The sequence below is a fragment of the Delphinus delphis genome, chromosome 8, assembly GCF_949987515.2.
Source record: "Delphinus delphis chromosome 8, mDelDel1.2, whole genome shotgun sequence".
In the NCBI taxonomy this organism is placed as follows: domain Eukaryota; kingdom Metazoa; phylum Chordata; class Mammalia; order Artiodactyla; family Delphinidae; genus Delphinus; species Delphinus delphis.
The window spans coordinates 103183555-103207268 of record NC_082690.1 but is presented as its reverse complement, the minus strand read 5'-3'; the positions used below and the strand labels follow the sequence as shown (position 1 = coordinate 103207268).

At 54.8% G+C, this 23714-nt stretch overlaps 2 protein-coding genes across 2 annotated transcripts; one reads left to right on the top strand and one right to left on the bottom strand.

The window, feature by feature from the left end:
* Nucleotides 1-9602: 9602 nt before the first annotated feature.
* Nucleotides 9603-20528, top strand: NAALADL1 (N-acetylated alpha-linked acidic dipeptidase like 1). Its single transcript, XM_060019210.1, has 18 exons — nt 9603-9802; nt 9873-10045; nt 10127-10248; nt 10635-10757; nt 12769-13052; nt 13154-13258; nt 13963-14048; nt 14192-14311; nt 17212-17297; nt 17381-17444; nt 17530-17597; nt 17839-17930; nt 18012-18102; nt 18844-18925; nt 19010-19183; nt 19259-19346; nt 19457-19549; nt 19857-20528. Exons 1-18 carry the CDS (start codon nt 9603-9605, stop codon nt 20041-20043), a joined length of 2238 nt encoding a protein of 745 aa, XP_059875193.1. The 3' UTR covers nt 20044-20528.
* Nucleotides 20529-20983: 455 nt separating this feature from the next.
* SAC3D1 (SAC3 domain containing 1) lies at nt 20984-23460 on the bottom strand. Its single transcript, XM_060019211.2, has 2 exons — nt 22801-23460; nt 20984-21486 (listed from the first exon to the last, which is right to left on the bottom strand). The coding sequence occupies exons 1-2, from the start codon at nt 23372-23374 to the stop codon at nt 20984-20986; spliced, it is 1077 nt and encodes a 358-aa protein (XP_059875194.2). The 5' UTR covers nt 23375-23460.
* Between the last annotated feature and the right edge of the window lie 254 nt (nt 23461-23714).

The following is a 23714-nucleotide window of genomic DNA, read 5'->3' as shown; positions in this document are numbered from 1 at the left end:
CCTATATGCCTGGTTAGTGGGCAGTCTATGAAGCTACCTGTAAGGGACGGTCATCTCTCTTTTTTGTTTTAATAGGTATTGGTTGGGTTTTTTAAATTAATTAATTAATATATTTATTTATTTATGGCTGTGTTGGGTCTTCATTGCTGCACGCGGGCTTTCTCTAGTCGCAGCGAGCAGGGGCTACTCTTTGTTGCGGAGCACAGGCTCTAGGCAAGTGGGCTTCAGTAGTTGCAGCACCCGGGCTCAGTAGTTGTGGTGCACAGGCTTAGTTGCTCCACAGCATGTGGGATCTTCCCGGACCAGGGATCGAACCTGTGTTCCCTGCATTGGCAGGTGGGTTCTTAACCACTGGACCACCAGGGAAGTCCCAAGACCGCCATCTTTAATTATCCAAGGACTTGAGGGGTAGTTTGGTCTGTGGAGAAGGCGGGGGGTGGGGGTGGGGGTCTGTTCTCTGGATGTCTGGCTCTGGAGCTTAGGTCTGCAGAGTCCCATGGCCGCTTGCCTGTCAGTGGCAATGCCAGGGTCCGATCTCCACCTGGAGACAGAGGTCTTGGGGTGGGGGGAGTGTGACAGTCCTTTCCCCAGGGCTGCATGTGGCTCCCAGAGCCATGGATCTGAGTGGTCAGCGCTTTTATTCATACACAGCTGGCCTGCACGCTCAGGCAGGGCTAGTTCCACACAGAGCCCTGCCACTGCCCCCACTGCTGCTCAGAGGGATGGGCAGCTAGCCCGAGGCTGCCTTAGAGGCTTTCCAGCCTAGCATATGCGATGAAGCAGCCTGGTTTTCCCTCGCTGGAGAAGAGGAAAAGCACAATTCGTCTTTGCCTGGGTCCCCTGCTGCAAGTCACATGGGGAGAACAATTCCCTCCCTGCCTGTAGCTTTGCCAGAGTGAGACGCGGCTGCTGGTGAAACCCTGGGCTCCTGGCTGTGCCGGGCCACGCAGCTCATGCAAGAGCTGTGTTTTGTGGGTGTGGGGCACTGCCTAGGACAAGAGTCTGGGGCCTGACGGGGGTCTCGCTTTCAACCCTAGGCTTCGGGAGTCTCTGAGCACTATCCAAGCAGACAACCTGGCGCTGGGGGAGAAGCTGCAAGACCTGGTGAGACCTCAGCCCAGGACCCCCTTCTTTTGCTGTGCCTCCTCCCTGCCTCCCAGCCCAGCTCCCGTGCGGGCACGTGGCAGGCAGTCCTGCCTGGCGTCAGCTACCCTGCAACCCTTTGTTCCAGCCCAACTCCTTGTATGAGAGCCTGAAGGAGGAAGCAAAGGCCATCCTGAAGGGAGAGAAGGCCATCCTGGAGGAAGGGAAGGCCACCCAGGAGGGAGCCCAGGCCGCCCAAGACGGGGCACTGCTCCAGGTACCCGGGCCTCCACCTACTCGTGGGTGGGGAGAGAGGACACATTTTCCCAGCGTTGCTCACCCGGCTCCCCTTGCCTGCAGCGAGCCGGCTCCCAGAAGGCAGAACTGGTCATCCTGCAGCCTGACACTGCCCGTGACAATGGAAACCAATGTCAGCCCTAACCAGGCCCAAGGCTGGAGATAGGACATCTCCTTGGGAAGCCATTCTGGTGGCTCCTCTCCAAGTCCCAGCAGTAAACGTTTCCACAGCTGATCCATGGCTCCCCTGCCTGTCTGTGGGCCCTAGGCCGTCGTCCACCACCTCCCTTGGCCCTGAGCTGCCCCCACCCCCAGGAGGCTCCAGGTCTGGCTCTTATCAGCCTCAAGATCAATGCCCCTGTGATAAGCCCTGGGCTGGGACTGGAAGGGGGCCACACCCTCTCCTGGGGAGGACTGGAAGCCCCAGGTCTAACTCCAAAGGGCAGAAGACTAGGGAGGGGTAGGAAGAGCCACTTCCCATACTATGGCCTTGGATAAGTCTCTTCCTCTTTGTCACTCAAGTCATGGGGGAGGGGCTAGTGAAAGCTTCCCAAGGGCCCAACATGCAACATGCTTCAGGCCTGGAGGTGCTTCTGGAATTTGAATTCCCACTCCCACCTTCAACCAGGGCCTCCTGGGGCCTCCCTTGAGACCTGCTTCCCTTCACCAATGGGGCTCTCCCTGTCCTGGGTCATAGGTCCCACCCCCACCCCATCCATAGGCCTGAGTGTCCAGCTGTGGTCACTGTGCCCTGGCCACCGACAGGCCCTCAAGGCTTGCGCCCATCAGCCTTGCTGCCCTCAGACTCGGTCCAGCCCCAGGGAGGCTTTCTAAGCATCCCCTGGTTACTGATGTAACGAGAGAGAGACAGAGACACACAGAGAATGTATAGGTAGAATATTCAAAACTTAGAAATAATTCCCATACAACTAGACAAGGAATGTGCTTTCGATTTTTTTTTAACTCCCTAATGAGGGAGATGACAGAGCCAGCAAGATGACAAAGCCACTTTAAAGGAGGATACAAGAAAGTGGCACACACACACACACACACACACACACACACACATATATATATATATATTCATGGGGGAAAAATGGAAGGAATCCTGAAATAAGATTGCTAAATCAGATACAAAATCAGTCAATATGCTATAGGGCAATTTTTCGCAAAGTCCCATTAACCCTAAGGGTGGTATTATTTACTGGGCAGAATCCTCTAATATGACACGGAAAGAACTGTGACCATCTTTCTGCCTTATACCCACTACAGGGGGGACACTAGCCAAGAGGATGGAAATCCAGGTTTGTGGCCCCTTGTCAGACCTGGTTTGACTAAGACCCGTGGGACCTTGCCCAGGCCAAAAACTGATGACACACTTGATTAGTGAAGGTTTGATTTGGTCACAGCTTTAGGCTGAGCTGAGCTCCTCTCCTCCCCCAAGACCCTACCCTCCTCCCCTGGATGGCTCCAGGGCTCCCAGGCATCTCCCTGATTGGCTCTTGACCAGTGGCCTCGCCAACCAGTGACCCAGCTGTACAGCCATCTTGCTATTTTCCTGATGGGAATCATCTGATACTGAGATTGAGGGGCATAGCTGGACCAACAGCTAAATGGTTAAATCAATGTAAGCACTTAAGGGCTTCTGTCACCAAGACACAGTCATCAGCATGCTCCCATTTGATAGGTGGCATATTTTTAAAACTTTATTTTATGAAGTATAGCTGTTTTACAATGCTGTGTTCATTTCTATACAACAAAGTGATTCAGTTATACATATATATATTCTTTTTCATATTCTTTTCCATATGGTTTATTACAGGAGATATATATATATATATATTTTTTTTTTTTCTCTAGACTGCCTCTTTTATAAATATTGGATTAGGGCAGGTGAGAATCGTAAATATTTAAAAAATAAAGTAGAAGCCAGAGAAATGTCAAAGCTGCCACCATGCAGCACCAGCGACCAATTCTTGCACTTTTCTTCCCTGTCTCAGTAATCCCCTCTACAGAAGACATACAGAATTGGAACAGCTCTGTCTTCCCTGGGGTCTCTGCTGGCACCAGGTTATAACCTGGCCAGTGGGGAGTGTCTGCCTTAGGCTGGTTTTATCACAGGATATTGAATATAGTTCCTGTGCTATAGAGTAGGACGTTGTTGTTTATCCATTCTATATATAATAATAGTTTGCATCTGCTAATCCCATACGCCTATCCATCCCTTCTCCACCTACCCCCCCACCCTTGGCAAGATAGGCGGCAGTTTTGATAAGCAAAGGAACTTACATACAAGGCTTATCTTGGGCTCCAAAAGACCAGTAGATCCCTGCATCCGCCTGCCAGAATCCTGAAGATTTATATAGAGGCTTTAACTGGGCTTGGTCAGGTATTCAGTCCAGATGGTCTCAACACCACCTTACTCTCTCAAGGCTGCATCCTTAAAACAGCTCCTAGTGTGGGAACTGTGGGGCAGAGCGGACATTCTGAAGACGGGGGAGGGGCGAGGAGCCCCCAATTGCCCCGGTGCAGCTCACGGGTCAACTGGCGGTCACGTCCTGTCAATGACCTCCTGCAACAGTCTATAACTAATATACTTCATATAAATTCATATGAGTTGACTCTTCATATAAATGGAATTCTACAATATATTATCTTTCGTGTCGGGCTTCATTTGCGCATCTTTACGTTTGTGAGATTCATCCATGTTGCTACAGGTGAGAGTATGTAAATGTAGTTTGTTCTTTTATTGCTGTATAAATAATCCACGATTTATTTATTTTTTTTTAAAGAGTTTTTTCTGAAAGCCTCCAGCATCTCAGCCTGGGAAAGCAAGCACATGTGGCGACATCCATGCTGCTCGGCTGCAGGAAATGGAGACGGTTACAGAGCCCCCTCCCCAGTTATGTCTAAACCACAGAAGTGCTGACAGATGTCCCAAAGGCATCCTGGCCACGGCCCAGCAGCCCAGGGCCCCAGCATGGCCCCGAGCTCAGTCCCTACAACCACTCCTGTGGACGCCATGTCCCTGCAATCCTGCAGCCCAGTCAGGAAGCCCTTCTCAAGGGGAAGTCCCAAGGCAAAGCTGTGTGGGCCCCAGGGCATTACCAGGTATTTTAGTTCACACACAGACACACATTTCCCCCAGAACTACTAGTCAAAGCAGGCTACTGTGTTCGTCACAAGCTGTGCCCAGATCTTCCAGCCTCTATGCCATCAAGGCGCTGGGGCCAGGTTGGCAAATCAGCCTCTTGTGTCCGCATGGTCCCATCTCTCTGCTGAAGCCAACCTCCAGTAGATCTACCCAAACCTCCGACTGGCTTCGGAGGCCCAGTGGAAGTGGGTTGGGGTACCTCTAGAGGCTCCCAGCAGGCTCCCCACTCCTGCCCAGCCTAAAGGTCCTGCTATTCCTGCCCGAGAAGGTGGCCCCTATCCTGCAGCCTGGCAGCGTCACCCTCCATCCAGGGGAATCATCCTTCAGAAAGATCCTGCCGTAGAGGTCTGTTAAATCCCACAGCCCCTGTGCTATGCAGGCTCCCACCCACGGCTGGCTCAGCAATCCTGTTGAGGCTTGTTCTGATGGGGTCTGTTTCCCAGGAGTTCTGTGCCCACCTTTTGTATCCCTTGTGGTTGCCCTGGACACTCCTTAAATATCAGACAGCTGTACGAATGCCCAGGGTGGTGGAGGAACTGAGCTCGTTTGGGTCAGTTTTTCATCCATTCTACAAGTATTTATTGAGCGCCTCCTACATGCCAGGCACTGCTCTTGGTTCTGGAGATTCAGCGACGAATAAAACAAAGATCCAGGCCCCAGTAGAACTTACATTCTAGGAGGGGAGATAAGGAATAATTAATGTCAGAGAGTGATAGATGCAATGGAGAGAAATGAAGCTGGAGACGGAGAGGAAGCCTGAGGGAGGAGAAGGAACACAATTCAGAGAAAGTGGCACTCGTGCAGAAGTGACATTTGAGCAGAGATGTGGAGGACCTGAGGGAGGGGCCACAGTGGAATTTACAGTCAGGAGATGGCCTGGGAAATGGGTGTAGCTAGAGAAGCGATCCAGGGACGATTGATCAGCTGTGACCAGCACTGCTGCCGGGTCAAGTAAGAAGAGAGGACAGAACTGACCACTGGATCCAGCAACATGGAGCAAAGTGGACATTTTCAAGAGTAATTTTAGTGGAGTAAAGCCTGAATGGAGTGGCCTCTAGAAAGAACGGGAGGGCTTACCTGGTGGCACAGTGGTTAAGAATCCGCCTGCCAATGCAGGCGACACGGGTTCGAGCCCTGGTCCGGGAAGCTCCCACACGCCGCGGAGCAACTAAGCCCATGCGCCACAACTACTGAGCCTGTGCTCTAGAGGCTGCAAGCCACAACTACTGAAGCCCGTGCGCCTAGAGTCTGTGCGCCGCAGCAAGAGAAGCCACTGCAGTGAGAAGCCTGCACACCACAACAAAGAGTAGCCCCCACTCGCCGCAACTAGAGAAGGCCCGTGCACAGCAACGAAGACCCAACACAGGCAAAAATAAATTAATTAATAAATAAATTAAAAAAAAAAAGAATAGGAGGAGAGGATCTGGAGACCAGCATGGTCCACTCTTCCGAGGAGTTTTATCATAAAAGGGGACAGAAAAATGGGACGGTTACTAGAGGAGCAAGTGGAATTGAGAGATTTTTTTTTTTTTTTTTTTGTGGTACATGGCCCTCTCACTGTTGTGGCCTCTCCCGTTGCGGAGCAACAGGCTCCGTACGCGCAGGCTCAACGGCCATGGCTCACGGGCCCAGCCGCTCCGCGGCATGTGGGATCTTCCCAGACCGGGGCACGAACCCGTGTCCCCTGCATCGGCAGGCGGACTCTCAACCACCGTGTCACCAGGGAAGCCTGAGAGATTTTTTTTTAAAGATGGTGTTAAACACCATAAACAGGGGCTTTAGGTGGATGGAAGTGATCCACTAAAGGCAGGGAGGCTTGTGGGGCCACATCCTTGAGCAGCGAGGGGGTGGGCTCTGCACAGGGGAGAGGCTGCCTTGGACAGGGGTGTGGATCACACATCACGGTGACGTTCCCTCTGATTTTCTCAGTGAAGTAGGAAGCACGGTCATCAGCTGGGCGTGAGGGTGGAGGAGAATGTGTTGGAGGCTTGAGAAGAGAGGAGGGGATGTGCAACTCCCATCTAGGAGTGCTGGTGGGAGTGTGGACCGGCGAAGGACGGTAGGACTGCCGGGCAGTACTGAGGACCTGTTTGAGGTCTAGGATCGTAAACCTAAAGCGAGATGAGGGAGGTCATCTGACTCCACAGGCATATTCAGGGTCAAGGGTGCAGGTTCAGAGTAGGTGGAGGGGCGGATGTAACCAGGTCGGGGGTTTTCCAGTGAATGTGACCAAAACAGAGAGGATCAAGGGGGTGGAGAGGGTTTGCAAGGGACTCAGGCTGGGCCAGGAGGGAGGAAAGCACACGTGGGAGGTGAGGGAGAGTGGAAAGGAGCTAGCACCAATGGACTGGCTGTCCTGGAGGGGTGGAAGAACTCTCCAAGTCCGAGTGATGGAGCGAGCGAGGTGGGAAGATAAAAAGGAAATCAAATGCATTAGCTCCCTGAAGGGATTTCCATCAACACTCACAGTCCAAAATGTTCAGGGAGGGGCCATACGATCTTCCCATCCAAGAAGGGGAAAAAAGATTGATCGAGTTATTGTCTGGTGCCTACAGCAGCATAGACATCAGCTGACTCCAACAGCCTGAGCCGGAGCTCTCCGGTGTCACCCACTCAGATGTCACACGCTCTTGTCCAGATGTCATGTCTGTGGCTTCACATGTTCCTTCCAGGAGAGGGTGGGGCAGGACCATGGAGCTGCTGCCTCATGGTGTCATCACCATGTCTGTTCCTCAGCTTATCAGCTGACCTTGGTGTCTGGCTGGCTGCCTGGTGGTGGCTGTCCCCCTGTGCCCTCATAAGGAATGTGTGTGCCCCCCACACTGATGGCCTTCTGATAATATTATATTCTAGGTGTTCATAATCAGCTCTCCAAGGACTGTGGCTTTCTGGTGCACCTTCCTGAAGTCCCTGATCACACTATACCCTACCCTTAGTCCCGCCACTCTAACACGCTAACCCTCCCAACCAGCTCAAGGGGACGTGGGTACGGTGGTGCAGGTGAATGGGGCTGTAAGCAGTAGGAAGGGGGCTGCTCTGAGAGGGTGCTGTGAAATCTCACACACACACACACACACACACACACACACACACACACACGTGCACACCGTGCCCAGCTCCCCCAGATTTCCAGGCATCTTTGGGCCAATCAATGGGTTGCAGCCTGGGGACGTCCCTAGTGGTCCAGTGGTTAAGAATCCGCTTTCCAGTGCAGGGGATGCGGGTTCTATCCCTGGTTGGGGAACTAAGAGCCCACATTCTGAGGGGGAACTAAGCCCGCACGTCACAACTACTGAGCCTGCGCACTCTGGAGCCCACACGCCACAACTAGAGAGCCCGCATGCTGCAACTGGAGAAGCCCATGCACCACAACTAGGACCCAATGTAGCCAAATAAATAAATATTTAAACAACAAACAAACAAAAAAACCCAATGGGTTGCAGCCTGGCTGGGCAGAATCCCAAGGCAGGATAGGCCATGGCAGGTGGAAGGAGTCACACTTGAGCCCCAGGGACCTTCCCAGCCCTGCCTGGCTGTCTATGAAGTCTGAAAGAGGCTTAAAGCGAGTACTTGGTGGTTCCCTCTCCCTCTCAGCCCTTATACGTGCCAGGCCCTCTGTAAGGATGGCCTGCCCCTTGCCTCCTCTGCACGCTGAATGCCTTCTCATCCTTGGAAGATTCCCCTCAAGTGTTCCCTTCTGGACAGAATTTGTCATTCTCTCCACTGGGAGCATGGTGGTCCTCCCTCTATAGGGGCGCTTACCACATGGTTGAACCCAAAGCCTATCTGACTCCCCTGCTAGACTTGAGTCCCTGGGCACCTTGTCTTCCCCAGGGCCTGGCATGGAGGTGGCATAGGGCTGAATAAATGAAAGGTGCTTGCAGGTAGGAGTGAATAAATGAATGGATGGATGAATGAATGGATGGATGAATGAATAGATGGATGGATTCCTGGTAGGGTCAGGGGATGGAGGTCAGCTTGTCAAGAAAGTGTGCTTCTCTGGCTCTGTCCTCTAGAACAGTCTTCCTTTCTTTTCTTTTTAAATTTAATTTACTTTTTGGCTGCGTTGTGTCTTTGTGGCTGCACGCGGGCTTTCTCTAGTTGCAGCGAGCAGGGCCTACTCTTCGTTGCGGCGTGCGGGTTTCTCATTGCGGTGGCTTCTCTTGTTGCGGAGCACGGGCTCTAGGTGCGCAGGCGTCAGTAGTGGGGGCTCGCAAGCTTAGTTGCTCTGCGGCATGTGACACCTTCCTACACCAGGGCTCGAACCCGTGTCCCCTGCGTTGGCAGGCGGACTCTTAACTACTGCGCCACCAGTGAAGTGCCCAGTCTCCTCTTCTAAGAGTCCCACTTTCTCCCATAAACTGGGACCCCTGCGGGATAGTTACAGAGAATTCTTCTGAGTCCCTCTTTTCCCCTTAGCTCTAGGCTTAGCATTTTAAGGGGTCAGATGAGGCAGGAGTGGCTACAATGTACTGAGTCCCTACTATGGGCTCAACACCACGCTAGACATTTTACAGATGTGGCCTTGTTTAATGAAAACAGCACCACAGTTCTGTGAAATAGGCTCTATTATCCATTTTACAGCTAAGAAAACAGGCTCAGGGAAGCTAAGTGAATTGCCTAAGGTCACACAACTTACGTCTAGCAAAGGATGGGATTTGAACTTAAAACCCAATCAAGTAGCCAGAGCTGGATGTGCTGGAGATGGAATGACACCAGGGAAACAGAGGCAGGGGTGGTGGGCAGCAGGCCCAGCCCTGCTCTGGAGACAGGGGCTGAGTTCTAGTCCTACCTTGGCCTCTCCTATTGGGAGACCGTGGGTGAAACTTTGTCCCTCTCCAAGCCTCAGCGTCCAGGTATGCATTTGACGCCCCTTGGAGGTCTCTTCCAAGTGAATGTTGCAGAAATCGAGCTGGATGTGAAGAGCTCCTGGCCCTTCCTGCAGGACACTCCCTTACTCTCCCTGCCAGCTAGTGGCCAAAGGGCAGGGCCACCTATTAGGTAATGGTTAACTGGACCCGACACCCCATCTATAAGGAGCCACACCAGCTGGCCAAGACTCCACAGGATGCAGTGTGTGAAGGTGCTTGGAGGGGTGCTGGGGGCCGCTGCCCTCTTGGGGCTGGGGATCATCCTGGGCCACTTTGCCATCCCCAAGGGGACTGACCTGCCAGCCCCCAGTGCCTCAGCCTCCCAGGACCTGGACCTGGAGATCCTTGAGGCTGTCGTGGGACAGCTCGATGCCAACAGGATCCGGGAGAACCTTAGGTGAGAGGCCTGCCCAGGTGCCCCTCCTGTTTGCCAGAGGCTCCTCCCTGACCCTGGGCCCACCCTGCAGAGAACTCTCCAAGGAGCCGCACCTGGCCACCAGCCCCCGGGATGAGGCGCTGGTGCAGCTGCTACTGCGGCGCTGGCAGGACCCGGAGTCGGGCCTGGACTCAGCCGGGACCTCTGAGTACGAAGTGCTGCTGTCCTTCCCCAGCCAGAAGCAGCCCAACCGTGTGGATGTTGGTGAGGTCCTGCTCTGGCCTGGGGAGGCCTGTGGGCCGGGAGAGCTGCTGGCCCAGCCCAGACACTGCCCTCTCTCCACAGTGGGTCCTGCTGGGGACATCCTCTTCTCCTCCCAACGAAGTGAAGAGAACCTGACTGGGGAGCAGGGGGACCCCAATGTGGTACCACCATATGCTGCCTATGCTCCCCCCGGAACCCCTCAGGTGGGCCTGGGACACCCCCTCCCCACTGCCATGGCCCAGCTCCCGCTGGCTTCTACCCCAGCTGCTCCCATCCTGACCCACGGGCAGTTGAAGAAAAGTGCCTCAACTGGGGCTCAGCCCCACCCAGAATTTACTTGCTTCCACACTCCACTACGACTCCTTTTGCCCATCACTTAGTCATTCAACAAACACTAATGGGCCCTGCTCAAAGCCAGGCCTGATACAGGGTACCTGGACACAGAGCAAACCAGGTGTGACTTTGTCTTGGGGAGCTTATAAGCTCTAGGCGAGGTTGGGGGACGGAATCTAAATCCTTCATCCTGCCACTCAGCCTTTCCCCTTCTTTCCTGGGCCTGGCTCTAAGGGTCACCTTCTCTGGGGAACAGGGCCTCCTCGTCTATGCTAACCGGGGCTCGGAAGAAGACTTCATGGAGCTATACCAACAGGGCATCAAACTCCAAGATAGCATCGTCCTGACCCGCTATGGGGGTGTAGGGCGCAGGGCTAAGGTAAGCAGCAGCCCCCAGTGGACAGGAGGATGTGTGGGGAAGGGAATGGAGCAGGGCTGAGGGGTAGGCCAAGCCCTGGGCTCGGGGCAGTAGAGGGTGAAGGATTCCTTCCACCCACCAATGGCCTGCTTTGGCACTCTGCCCAGCCAGGCTCTAGCCCATTGATTGGCCCAAAGAACACTTAGGTGCTGTGTGACCTTGGATATCTCCCCTAACCTCCCTGAGCCTTGGGAAATAAAGGAATTGGGCACATTTTTCAGCTTTGGTATATTCTGGAAGTCTAAGTCCTCCTGTGACATAGTTCTTCTGAACATTCGACTTAAATCCCTCCTGTTGTCCCTTCCTCCACAACTTGCTTCTTTTCAACACAAATTTTTTTTTTTTTTTTTTTGCGGTACACCGGCCTCTCACGTTGCGGAGCACAGGCTCCGGACGCGCGGGCTCAGCGGCCATGGCTCACGGGCCCAGCCGCTCCGCGGCATGTGGGATCTTCCCGGACCAGGGCACAAACCCATGTCACCCGCATCGGCAGGCAGACTCTCAACCACTGCGCCACCAGGGAAGCCCTCAACACAAAATTTTGACTGAGGGTTACATGTTTGTGTTTTCTTAAATGTTTACTTACTTATTTATTTTAAATATAAAAAGGTATAGAGTGGGAGCAGGGACTAGGGAGTTAGTCTTTAGTGGGTCCAGAGTTTCAAATCTGCAAAATGAAGAGAGTTCTGGAGGTGAATGGAGGTGATGGTAGCACAGTAATAGGAATATACTTAATGCCACTGAACTGTATGCTTTAAAATGGTTCAGAGAGTAAACTTCATGTTATGTGTACTTTATCACAATTTAAAAAGAAGTAAAATAAATAAATAAATAAAAGAAGTGCCCGTGATAAGAGCTGGGGGTAAAAAAATGGAAAGAAAAGAGAAGAAAGGCGAACAGGCGTGGTGGAATTATACAGATTATGAAACTTCCAGTTTAAAAAAAAAAAGTATAGAGTGAAAAAGTTTTCTCATAATGCCATCCTCCAAAAAGGTAGCTTGTTTGTTTGTTTATGGGATATGTACCCAGAGTTTCTTTGGGAAGAAGAACATATGAAGATATATTCTCACTTCCTTCTCCTTTTATATAAAGGTAGCATAAATATACTGTTCTGAGCTATGCTTTTTTCACCTTAATACGTCCTGGAGATCATTCTCAATTGGTGCATAAACTCTGTCCTTGATCTTTTTTTTTTTTAATGTACTGTTTTGTTTTTACTGTCCTAAAATATATGTAACATACATTTTACCAGTTTACCAGGTTAACCATTTTTAAAATGTACACTGCAATGGCATTAAGGATATTCACAATATCATGCAACCATCATTACTAACCATTTCCAGAATGCTTTCATGGTTCCAGATGAAACTCTGTACCCATTAAACACTAACTCCCCCATTCTCCCTCTGCAGCCCCTGGTAACCTCTATTTGACTTTCTGTCTCTATAAATTTGCCTCATCTCGGTACCTCACATAAGAGGAATCATGTGATATTTGTCCTTTTGTGTCTGGCTTATTTCACTTAGCACAATGTTTTCAAAGTTCATTGATGTATCAGAAGTTCACTCCTTTTTAAGAATCAGTAATATTCCTTTGCACGTTATATACTAGGTTTTCCTTATCCATTCATCAGTGATGGACGGTTGGGCTGTTTCCACCTTTTGGCTACTATGAACAGTGTTTATATGAACATAGGTTTAGGAGCACATCCTCCTTCTTTTACACAGCTGCATAGTACTCCACTGTAGGGTACCTCCGTTTATTTAATGACCCCATTGATGAGCCGTTGCCTAGGCTCAACAGTCTTTTGCTGCCTCAAGCGGCACTGCAACAAATGACTTGCGTTAAGTATCATCTTGCCGGTGGGAAGACAGATCTGTCCTGGCTTCCACAGTGAGGGAGGGAGGAAGAGGAACAAGATGTGCCCCCTTCTCGCCCCTCCCCTAAACACAGCCTCCTCTGCCTTCTGCAGGCTGTGAATGCTGCCAAGTATGGGGTGGCTGGGGTGCTGGTGTACACGGACCCTGCAGATATCAACGACGGGAAAAGCTTGCCGAACGAGACCTTCCCGCACTCCTGGGGACTTCCTCCCTCGGGGGTGGAGCGAGGCTCCTACTTTGAGTATTTTGGGGACCCCCTGACTCCTTACCTTCCAGCCAACCCCTCCTCCTTCCGCCTGGACTCTGACAATGCCTCCGGATTTCCCCCAATTCCCACTCAGCCCATTGGCTTCAAGGATGCAGAAGTCCTTCTCTGGTGAGCTTTTGCCCTGGGGTCTCCTTCCCACTCTCCAGTGGCCCCCAAACTTCAACCCCCACACCCATATTTGCTCTGATGGGCCTCCCCCTCCTCCCCAGCAACCTGCAGGGAGCCTCAGCCCCGGCTGCCTGGCAGGGAGCCCTGGGCTGTGACTACAAGCTGGGGCCCGGCTTCCGTTCTGATGGTATCTTCCCAGCAGGCAGGTGAGATGGGGCCTCCTCCTCCCCAACGCTTCCCTTCTCTTCCCTTGTTATGCTTCCTTGATCCTGGTTTCCTCAGTGCTCACTTCAAGGCCTGGCCTTTCCCTTTCTCCTGTCTCCCAACCCCTCCCTGATTCCAGAGTATCTGTCTTGTCTTTGGGGAAGCCTGTGAAACAGCTGCGTGCCTCACAAGGCCCTGTGGGGTCCCCCCCACCTCACCTTGGACCTCCATTCTCCAGCCGCCCCCTCTCTTGAACACACCCAGCTCCTTCCCACATCAGGGCCTCTGCACTTGCTGTTCCTGCTGATGGGAACATCCTTCCCCACGCTCTGTCATTCCTGGCCTGCACTAACCTCCCCACCTGCCACCAGGTACCTTGTCGGTGTCCTCCCAAGCCCCTTCACTGCCTGCAGTTGTTCACTTCCTTGGGGTCTGCCTCCCTCAGGAGAGGGAGGCCTCACGAGGGTGGGGTCCATGTCTGTCTCAGTCATCGCCCAGAGCCTGGTACGCTGCTGGCATACACTAGGTATCCAATAAGTGAGTGAGTACAAAGGAGAATTGGAATCAGAAAAGCTGGGCTCTAGCCTCGCTGTCTCTCCTGGTATTTCCAGGCAAGTGATCTTGCCAGGTCCCTTTCCTGCTCTGGGCCTCAGTTTCTCCTACTTTGGTGGAGGGGAAGACTCCTAACACCCCTACGCTCCCCCAGCCAGGTGAACGTGAGTGTCTACAACCGCCTGGAGCTGCGGAACTCCTCCAACGTCCTGGGGATCATCCGCGGGGCCGTGGAGCCTGGTGAGCGCCGCCTCACTGTTCCCTGCGCCCCCAGGACCCGGCCCTGCTCTGAGCGCCCCTGACCACGCCCCCTCTGCCCAGCCTGGCTGCCCCACCCACCCTCGCTCCTCCACTTGGGCGTCTGACTCTGCTCCTCCCGCCAGACCGCTATGTGCTGTATGGAAACCACCGGGACAGCTGGGTTCACGGGGCCGTGGACCCCAGCAGTGGCACTGCTGTCCTCCTGGAGCTCTCCCGCGTCCTGGGGACTCTGCTGAAGAAGGGTGAGCGGATCCTGCTCCCCTGGTCCAGGGACTCTCTCCCCAGGAGGTCGCCTTCTGCTCAGTCCTCCCCGAGCTTTTGGGCGTCCTGTCCCCCCTCCTCTCTCTCATTCTCCAGTCCCCACTTGGGCGAAGCTTGAGGGCCCTGGGGGCAGACATGCATGGACACCAGCCCTGGCCTCGCTCGAGTAGCCCAGGGTGGTGCAGGGAACTTGTGCAATACCTTCTGAGGGTTTCCTGGGCCCCTCCAATGAAGCAAGGCCAGATGTGGCCTCGAGCGAGGCAGTGCCCAGGCTCTGCCCTCAGGGAGTCTCAGCCCAGTTGAGGCAGGGGTGACGGACAATCGTCAACTCAACAAATATGTCCCCCGTGGCTAGTATGTGCCAGGCCAGTTCTAGGCACTGGACGTCCCCCAGTGAACACCAGAGTTCATGCTGTAATGACAACTGTGAAACGTGCTATAAGGAAAAATACCTACCAGGCTTTCCAGATGCAAGCCAGAGCGCAGGGAGGCGGCAGTTCTGGGAGCGGTAGGGGTGGAGATCCAGGTGGAGGGCACAGCATATGGGAAGGAGCAGCTGGACCAGGTGGCAGAGCTGGATATTTCCTAAAAATAAGGACATTTTCTTTCATAACCACAGTGCAATGCTCAGAATCAGGAAATTAACAATTTTGCCAATTGTTCTGAAAACTTTTGTTTTGTTTTTAAATGGGCAAAGTACTTTATTTATTTTATTTTACTTTTTTGGCTGCATTGGGTCTTCGTTGCTGCGCACGGGCTTTCTCTAGTTGCTGCGAGTGAGGGCTACTCTTTGTTGCGGTGCGTGGTCTTCTCATTGCAGTGGCTTCTCTTGTTGCGGAGCAAGGGTTCTAGGTGACGGGCTTCAGTAATTGTGGCACATGGGCTCAGTAGTTGTGGCTCGCGGACTCTAGAGCGCAGGCTCAGTAGTTGTGACGCATGGGCTTAGTCGCTCCAAGGCATGTGGGATCTTCCCGGACCAGGGCTCGAACCCATGTCCCCTGCATTGGCAGGCGGATTCTTAACCACTGCGCCACCAGGGAAACCCGGCAGGCGGATTCTTAACCACTGCGCCACCAGGGAAGCCCCTGTTCCAATAACTTTTAGAGCAAAAGAAATTTCTCGTCCAAGAACCAATCCAGGATCACACGTTGCACATGTAGTAGTTGCATGGGTCATTTGTAATAGTTTCTTAGCTGTTCTTTCTTTCATGATCCTGATATTTCATTTGTTGACTGTCCCTCAATTTGGGTTTGTCTGATTAGATTCATCTTATGCATTTTTGGCAGAAAAAAATGAGAATTTTTCATTGCAAGCATGTAATCATTTTATACTTAAAAAATTTTTAGGGCTTCCTTGGTGGCACAGTGGTTAAGAATCTGCCTGCCAGGCTTCCCTGGTGGCACAGTGGTTGAGAGTCCGCCTGCTGTTGCAGGGGACACGGGTTCGTGCCCCGGTCCGGGAATATCCCACATGCCGCGGAGCGGCTGGGCCCGTGAGCCATGGCCGCTGAGCCTGCGCGTCCAGAGCCTGTGCTCTGCAACGGGAGAGGCCACAACAGTGAGAGGCCCGCGAACCCAAAAAAAAAAAAAAAAAAAAAGAATCTGCCTGCCAATGCAGGGGACACAGGTTGGAGCCCTGGTCCGGGAAGATCCCCGGGCCGCGGAGCAACTAAGCCCGTGCGCCACAACTACTGAGCCTGCGCTCTAGAGCCCGCGAGCCACAACGACTGAAGCCCACGTACCTATAGCCCATGCTCTGCAACAAGATAAGTCACTGCAATGAGAAGCCTGCGCACTGCAGCAAAGAGTAGCCCCTGCTCGCTGCAACTAGAGAAACCCCGCGCGCAGCAATGAAGACCCAACACAGTCAAAAATAAATAAATAAAATAAAATAAAATTTTAAAAATTTTATTTATTTGGCTGCACCGGGTCTTAGTTGTGGCACGCAGTATCTTTTAGTTGCGGCATGCGGGATCTAGTTCCCTGACCAGGTATCGAACCCAGGCCCCCTGCCTTGGGAGCGTGGAGTCTTAACCACTGGGCTACCAGGGAAGTCCCTATACTTAAAAAGTTTGGTTTAAAACAAAAAGATGAGGAATGATCAAAGGGGACTGAGTTGCATCCAGAGACGGGAGCACAGCCAGGAGCCCATAGCGCTGTGGAGGGGTAGGGGGAATCTGAAGGCGGTGAGGGGGTCAAGCAAGGACCTCGGAGGCTTCCGGGAGGTGGCTGAGGCCTGTGGCAAGAGCAGCGAGAGCACAGAGACTGGAGATGGAAGCCAGGCTGCGGGAGGCTATGAGAAGCAATGTGGGACATTGGTTAAGCCCCTGGATTCTGGAGCCAGGCCTTGGATTTGAACCCTGGCTCTGCTGCCTACCAGCTGTGTAATCCTGGCAAGTCATTAAACTTCTCTATGGCTCAGTTTCCTCAATGGAGAGAGTCATAGTCTGTCCCTCACGACGTGTTGTAAGGATTGGCTCAATGTGGATAACGCTCTAAGGAGAATGTGAATGTATCATCGCCAAGTGAAGATGATTGGGGAGAGTTTTGCATAGGATGCATGGAGGAGAGAGTTGGGGGACCTCTAATCAGCATAGCCAGAGAGAAGAGGGGGATAGGGCATTCTGGCAGAAGGGACCCCCTGACGGAGGGAGATCGGTGTTGGCGTCAATGTTGGGGGCTGTCACAGAAGCGGAGGGGCGCGGGTAAAAGGAGGATGGAGCCTCAGGGAAGGCTTGGCCAGGGAGGTGCCAGGACCTACCTCCAGTCGCCTGTGCCCGGCCCGTTCCAGTCCTCCCTCCTCTCCACATCCCCAACCTTCCCCCTAAGCCACCCCATGATCCGAGGAATCTTGCCCTCCAGCCCTTTATCCCCCTCCCCAGGCACCTGGCGTCCCCGAAGATCCATCGTGTTTGCGAGCTGGGGGGCAGAGGAGTTTGGGCTCATCGGCTCCACAGAGTTCACGGAGGTGAGCGAGCCCCGCAGCTCGCCGCTCGAGGGGGTTTCCGGGGCAGGGCAGCGCGGGGCTGACGGGGTCCCACCCGCCTGCAGGAGTCCTTCAGCAAGCTGCAGGAGCGCGCCGTAGCCTACATCAACGTGGACATCTCGGTGTTTGGTATGAGGGGCGGCTGGGCTTACTCGGGGAGGAGGGAAACGAAAGGGCGGGGCCCGAATAGAGTCTTTCTCGGATCCCCTCACAGCCAATGCCACCCTGAGGGCGCAGGGGACGCCCCCGGTCCAAAGCGTCATCTTCTCTGCAGCCAAACAGGTGGAAATGGGAGGGGCTGGGAGCTGGGCTGGGAGGAGGACGGGCGGGGCGGGGCTACACGGGGTAGGCGGGGCTGGAGCTGGTACTTATTAGAAGGGCTGGGGGTGGGACTGAGGCTGCGGGGTGGGCCTTGTAGGACCCGCAGGACTGTGCGTGGGCTCGGGTGGGCAGAGCGGAGGACCAGCCTGGTCGTGGGGCCTGGGGAGGGGCCAGCCCCGAGACTAGATCCCCCTCCGCTCAGATCCGCGCACCAGGCCCCGGCAGTCTCAGCATCTATGACAACTGGATCCGATATTCCAACCGTAGCAGCCCGGTGTACGGCCTGGTCCCCAGGTGAGCCCAGGGCCGGGCTGGGGACTCCGGGCTGGTGAGCTGGCCCAGCGCCCTGCAGCCTAACCATCTTCCTTCCCGCAGCCTGGGCACTCTGGGTGCGAGCAGCGACTACGCACCCTTCATTCACTTCCTGGGCATCTCCTCCATGGACATCGCCTACACCTATGACCGGGTAAACGGACACCCCTCCGTCCCCCATCCCGGTTCCTTGCTCCACCAGCCCCCTCCTCTCCTTCGGGCCGCTCCAGTGCAAACTGAACCCAGCTCCCTCACTCATTAGCTGTGCTACCTCAGCCAAGTTTCTTTACCTCTCTTGAGCATGTTCACCCTCATCTATGTTATTTTATCAAATTTAAGATACAGCTGAGTATAAGATGCACTGTCATGATACGCACTATTCAGGAGGGAAGAAAGCACTGTCAAGTAGTTGCAGAATGACACTGACTGTAAGAAGCATCCTGATTCCAGAGATCTTAAAATGTTTATCTCAGAATAGATTAAATAACAGTATAAACCAGGGGTGGTCTGAGGGTAAAGTGAGATAAGGGATGCGGAGTGCCCAACCTGTCTCCCTGTTTGATGCTCCAAAAGGCCCTTTCACCCCTCCATGGCTACACCACTCTTGAGTGGTGGAGTTGGGATGTGAATCCTCTTGTCTGACTGCAAACCCCAGGTTCTTCTCCTTCATGTGAAACGGGAAACTGGCACCTGACCCAGCTTTGCCACTTATTAGCTGTGTGATGTCAGGAAGGTTACTTAACCTCTCTGAGCCTGCTTCCACCTCTGTAAAGTAGGAATCCTAGAACCTTCCTCACAGATGTGGTGACAATTGAATTGAAATAATGTCTCTACATTGTATGCTTCCCTCCACTTCCCATCCCAAGCTTGTCACCTCTGGGTCTTGTTCCCCCAGAGCAAGACCTCAGCCCGGATCTACCCTACCTACCACACAGCCTTTGACACCTTTGATTACGTGGACAAGTTTGTGGACCCTGGTGAGGACGAGGGCAAGGGGCATCCTGAGGCTGGAGGAGGATGGGCTGAAGACTGAGTCCTGGCCTTGTTGCGCTTCCTGCAAGGTTTCAGCAGCCATCAGGCCGTGGCCCAGACCGTGGGCAGTGTGCTTCTCCGGATCAGTGACAGCCTCTTCCTGCCTCTCAATGTCAGTGACTACAGCGAGACCCTCCGCAGCCTCCTGCAGGCTGCCCAGCAGGACCTTGGTGGCCTGTTGGAGCAGCACAACATCAGCCTGGGTACGGAGCCCCCCCAACACTGAGGCATGGGGAGCCCTGCACCCCCAGGGCTAAGATGCTGGCTGTTCCCCACAGGACCTCTGGTGACCGCAGTGGAGAAGTTTGAGGAGGCAGCCACGGTGTTGGGCCAACACGTATCAGCACTGCAGAAGGGCACCCCCGAGTGAGCAAGGGCTGCAAGCAGGTGTCTGGGAGGGCGGCATCCAGGGCAGGACGCAGGCTGGCAGCTGGGCTGCTGGCTGTAGGGTGATCAGAGGGCCCTGTCGCCTCCAGCCCCCTGCAGGTGCGGATGCTCAATGACCAGCTGATGCTCTTGGAACGGACTTTCCTGAATTCGCGAGCCTTCCCAGAGGAACGCTACTACAGGTGAACCTGTCCTGAAGCTCTTCGAGGTGCAGTGAGGCTGGGCAATGGGCACCCGCTGGAGGGACGAAAATGTCAGTTTTGCTGGCCTTTAGAGCACAACCCAGTCCCTTGAGACAGTTGGGGAGTCAGGCTTAAAGGATGGGAGGCAAATCGGTGAAGGTCACCCTGGGACTAGAAGCTGCATCTCTTCCCACCACCAGTGGAGAGGGGCTTTTGTGCCTAGCTGTATACAGGAGCTGTTCCGGGCTGAAGCGCCCCTCTCTCCTGGCCCCTGAATGGTCCTATCCTCCCCCATTTCTCCTGTCAGCCATGTGCTCTGGGCACCCCGCACCGGCTCTGTACCCACGTTCCCGGGCCTGTCCAATGCCTGCTCCAAGGCCATGAACACAGGCCCCGGATCTGCAGCCTGGGCTGAGGTGCAGAGGCAGCTCAGCATCCTGGTGGTGGCCCTGGAGGGCGCAGCAGCCACCCTGAGGCCTGTGGCTGACCTCTGACCCTAGCCCTCATTCTTCAGCTCCCATCCCCACCCTTTATCCTAACCCTCTCCCACTCCAGTTTTCTTTGAGTGTGTCCCCGTCTCTCCTGATGCTAGGAAAGGGCACGACCACAGGACCCTCTCAAACTTCTGAGGCAACAGCTCAGGGCCCCACCGGTGCGGACACTTGAAGGGAGTGACAAGCCCCAGATGAAACTTTCCCTCTTCCTGGCTCTTGGTTGGCAGAGGGTGAACAGGAGATAGGGATGGTGGGGATGGCAAAACCACCAACTGCTCTTGGTGGTGGGTGGGTTAGGATGGGACGCATAATGGCAACCTTAGATGTCAACTCAGAGACCACCAGAGCTACTCCTCAGTGACCAGCAGGGAAACTGAGGCCCAGGGTGGATAGGGCATTGCCCAATTTGGGTTCCGCTCCCCCCACGCCCCTAGCATGTCTCAACTCCTCCCTGCCCTCCCCAAATAAATTGAGCCTAGCTGCTGTCCTTGCAAGACAAGTTCCTTTCACTTATTTATTTATTTTTAGACTTATTTTATTTATTTATATTTGGCTGCGTTGGGTCTTCGTTGCTGTGCGCAGGCTTTCTCTGGTTGCGGTGAGTGGGGCTACTCTTCACTGCGGTGCACGGGCTTCTCATTGCCGGGGCTTCTCTTGCTGCGGAGCATGGGCTCTAGGCGCACGGGCTTCAGTAGTTGTGGCTCGCAGGCTCTAGAGCGCAGGCTCAGTAGTTGTGGCGCACGGGATTAGTTGCTCCGCGGCATGTGGGATCTTCCCTCACCAGGGCTCGAACCCGTGTCCCCTGCGTTGGCAGGTGGATTCTTAACCGCTGCGCCACCAGGGATGCCCAACGAGTTCCTTTTACTGTGTGGGAATCATGAAAAAAAACCTGAGCGCTTCAGCCCCACTCCTGGGGCTCTGGGAGACTGCACAGCCCTCCTCATGCCGCAGACTTGGGTGTGTCTACAGTCTCATCTTCCTCCTCTGCCGTGACCACCTCTTCCAGGGTGCGCCCTCCAAGCTTGTTCCCCACCAGTACTTGGCAGGTCCCGGCAGGTGGCAGCCCCTCCTCAGTGTAGTGACCCCTCAGGAACACAACTCTCTCCTGTCCATCTAAGGGCAGTCCATGGGCCTGGCACAGGTCCCGTGCCTCCTTGGGCCCATCCAGGGCCAGTAGGTGGACCATGAAGCCCAGGGGCAAGGTCTGGCCTTTGGGGGTGCTCAGGGCACGAGCGAGGCGGGCCAGGGCTCCCCGGCGGGCACGGCCCACATGGCACTGCACGGCGCAACTCTGCAGGTAGGGCAGGGTCCGGAGCAGGCGAAACAGGCGTGCAGTGTTGCCTTCGCGGAAGGCAGAGTCGACTGCCAGGGCAGTGCGCAGGGCTGGGCAGGAACGCAGGGCAGTGGGCAGCTTCAGAATCTCGTGAAGGGCCTCCACCGAGCCTGTGAGGGCGGGAAGCCCAAATGAGGACGCTGATTCCTTCTGGAGCAGGCCAACCTCCCGTGCCATCCCCTTAGGTCTCCCCCTATCTCCCCTCCCACCTGCTCGGGTCTTCAGCCACGCCACCTCCGCCACCTCCTTCAGGCCCTCCTCGGAGCTCATCACCCTACCTCACTCCCCACCCCACCCCCACCTCCCAGTCTGGCCACGCCCCTCCCCCAGGCCAAGCCCACCCTCCCTCCCCCTTTCCCCCTTGGCCCCTTCCTAAGCCACATCAGAATTTGTTGCCAGAGGTTCGAGAACCCCTTCAAATAGTCTGGGTCCTCATAATAAAGTGAGGCAGTGTCTACAGAGGAAGGAAACAGGCCCAGATAATTTAATGACTTGCCTCAGACGGCCTTAGAGTTTGTACATAGTAGAACTTGACCCAACCAAATCTTGAGTTTTCTGACTTCCAACCCAGCCCTTTCTCCACTGCCGTAGCTGCCCCAAGATTTGGGAGTTGCTTCTGCCACATCCTCCTCTGTCCGCCTGATGAGGCAATTATTTTTTCAAATTCTGCCTCTGCTCCCCTTCCAAGAATCACGACACTGGAAACTTGGGTCACTTTTTGTAAACTGAGGCTTCTGACCCATTAGTGGTTGTGAAGTCAACAGCATTTTATTACAATTAAAAAGAATTTATTAAAATGCACCATCCATCCATAGAAAAGATCTAGTCTTGAACCTTCTGTTTCAGATACATTTGTTAGCATATGTGTTCTTGGCTGCTTTGTAACACTGACTGAACTGGAGGTTTAAAAAAAAGGTTGAAAACCACTATCTAGGGCTTCCCTGGTGGCGCAGCGGTTGGGAGTCCGCCTGCCGATGCAGGGGACACGGGTTCATGCCCCGGTCCGGGAAGATCCCACATGCCGCGGAGCGGCTGGGCCCGTGAGCCGTGGCCGCTGAGCCTGCGCATCCGGAGCCTGTGCTCCGCAACGGGAGAGGCCACAACAGTGAGGCCCGCGTACCGCAAAAACAAAAACAAAAACAAACAAACAAAAAAAACACTATCTAGGTCAACTGTCCCATTCTAACCCCATCCCCTCCACTTTTGTAACGAGAAAACTGAGACCCAAAGATGGGAAGAGACAGGCCAGAAGGTCCAAGTAGGAGCCGGTACATCTTGTGCATTGGCTGAGACACACATTTAGGAGGCAGGGATGGAGAGGGAGCTTCTGGTGAGGTTTTAAAGCTTCTCCTTCCTTTCCCGGCCTCCACTGTCCTCACGGAGGGCCGCCTGCCCCTTGTTCTATCGTGGGGACCCCGACTCACCTAGGTTATAGAGCAGAAAGAGGCCCTGGAAGGTGGCCTGCCGGGGGTAGGGCCCGGCGCCCAGCGCATAGCAGCGCCGCAGAGAACCAAAGCCCTCCTGCACCTGGGCCTGCAGCAACATCGGGTCCGCTGGCCCGTGCGCTGTGCTGGGTCCGAGCCGCGCCACCACTGCCAGCAGCACTGCCAGCGCCGCTTCCAGCACCAACGCCGCCTCGACGTCGCCCGCGCCCTGCAGGGCCAGGTCCAGCCGCACGGCGCGCAACCGGTCCGCCACGAAGCTGGCTACCTCTGCGCGGGACGCGTCGGTGCGCTCCACCACCTCGCTGGCCAGGTAGCGCACGGTGGCCAGCAGCACGGACGGCGGACGCAGCTGACTCGGTGGGGGCCGGATCTTCCCGGCGGCCGGCCGGCTGTACTCCTTCACTGCGCGCTGCGGGTCGGCTCGGGGCCTGTGCCCGCGACACCCCGGCGCCACCTCGAAGCGGTGCAGGCGACGCTCCTTTTCGCGCTGGGCGCGCTCAGCGGCCGGACACATGTCCACGCACGTGCCCACGGGCAGCTCGTAGCCGGGCATGGGTGGGCTGGGGGGGAAGGATGGGCGCTCAGCATCCCGTGGACAGGTGCGGCCACTCGCCCCATCCTGCGCAAGAGCACGCCAAGGCCGGCGGAGGCTCAGGGGAGGCGGGGCGGGGCCGACCCCGACGGGCCCGCCTCCCCGCCCTGGTCTAAGCATCCCCGCCGTCCGTTTGGCTCCGCAGTTCTCTCACCGAGTCCTGTGGCTTCCCACAGATCTTCGAGCAGGCCTCCCGAGATGCTCTGCGTTGTAGTTCAGGGTCAACACTGTTCCTCACGCTCAGGCCCAGCTAAAGCCCGCCCATCATGCACCTCGGCGGTCTGGGCCACTCCCATGATGC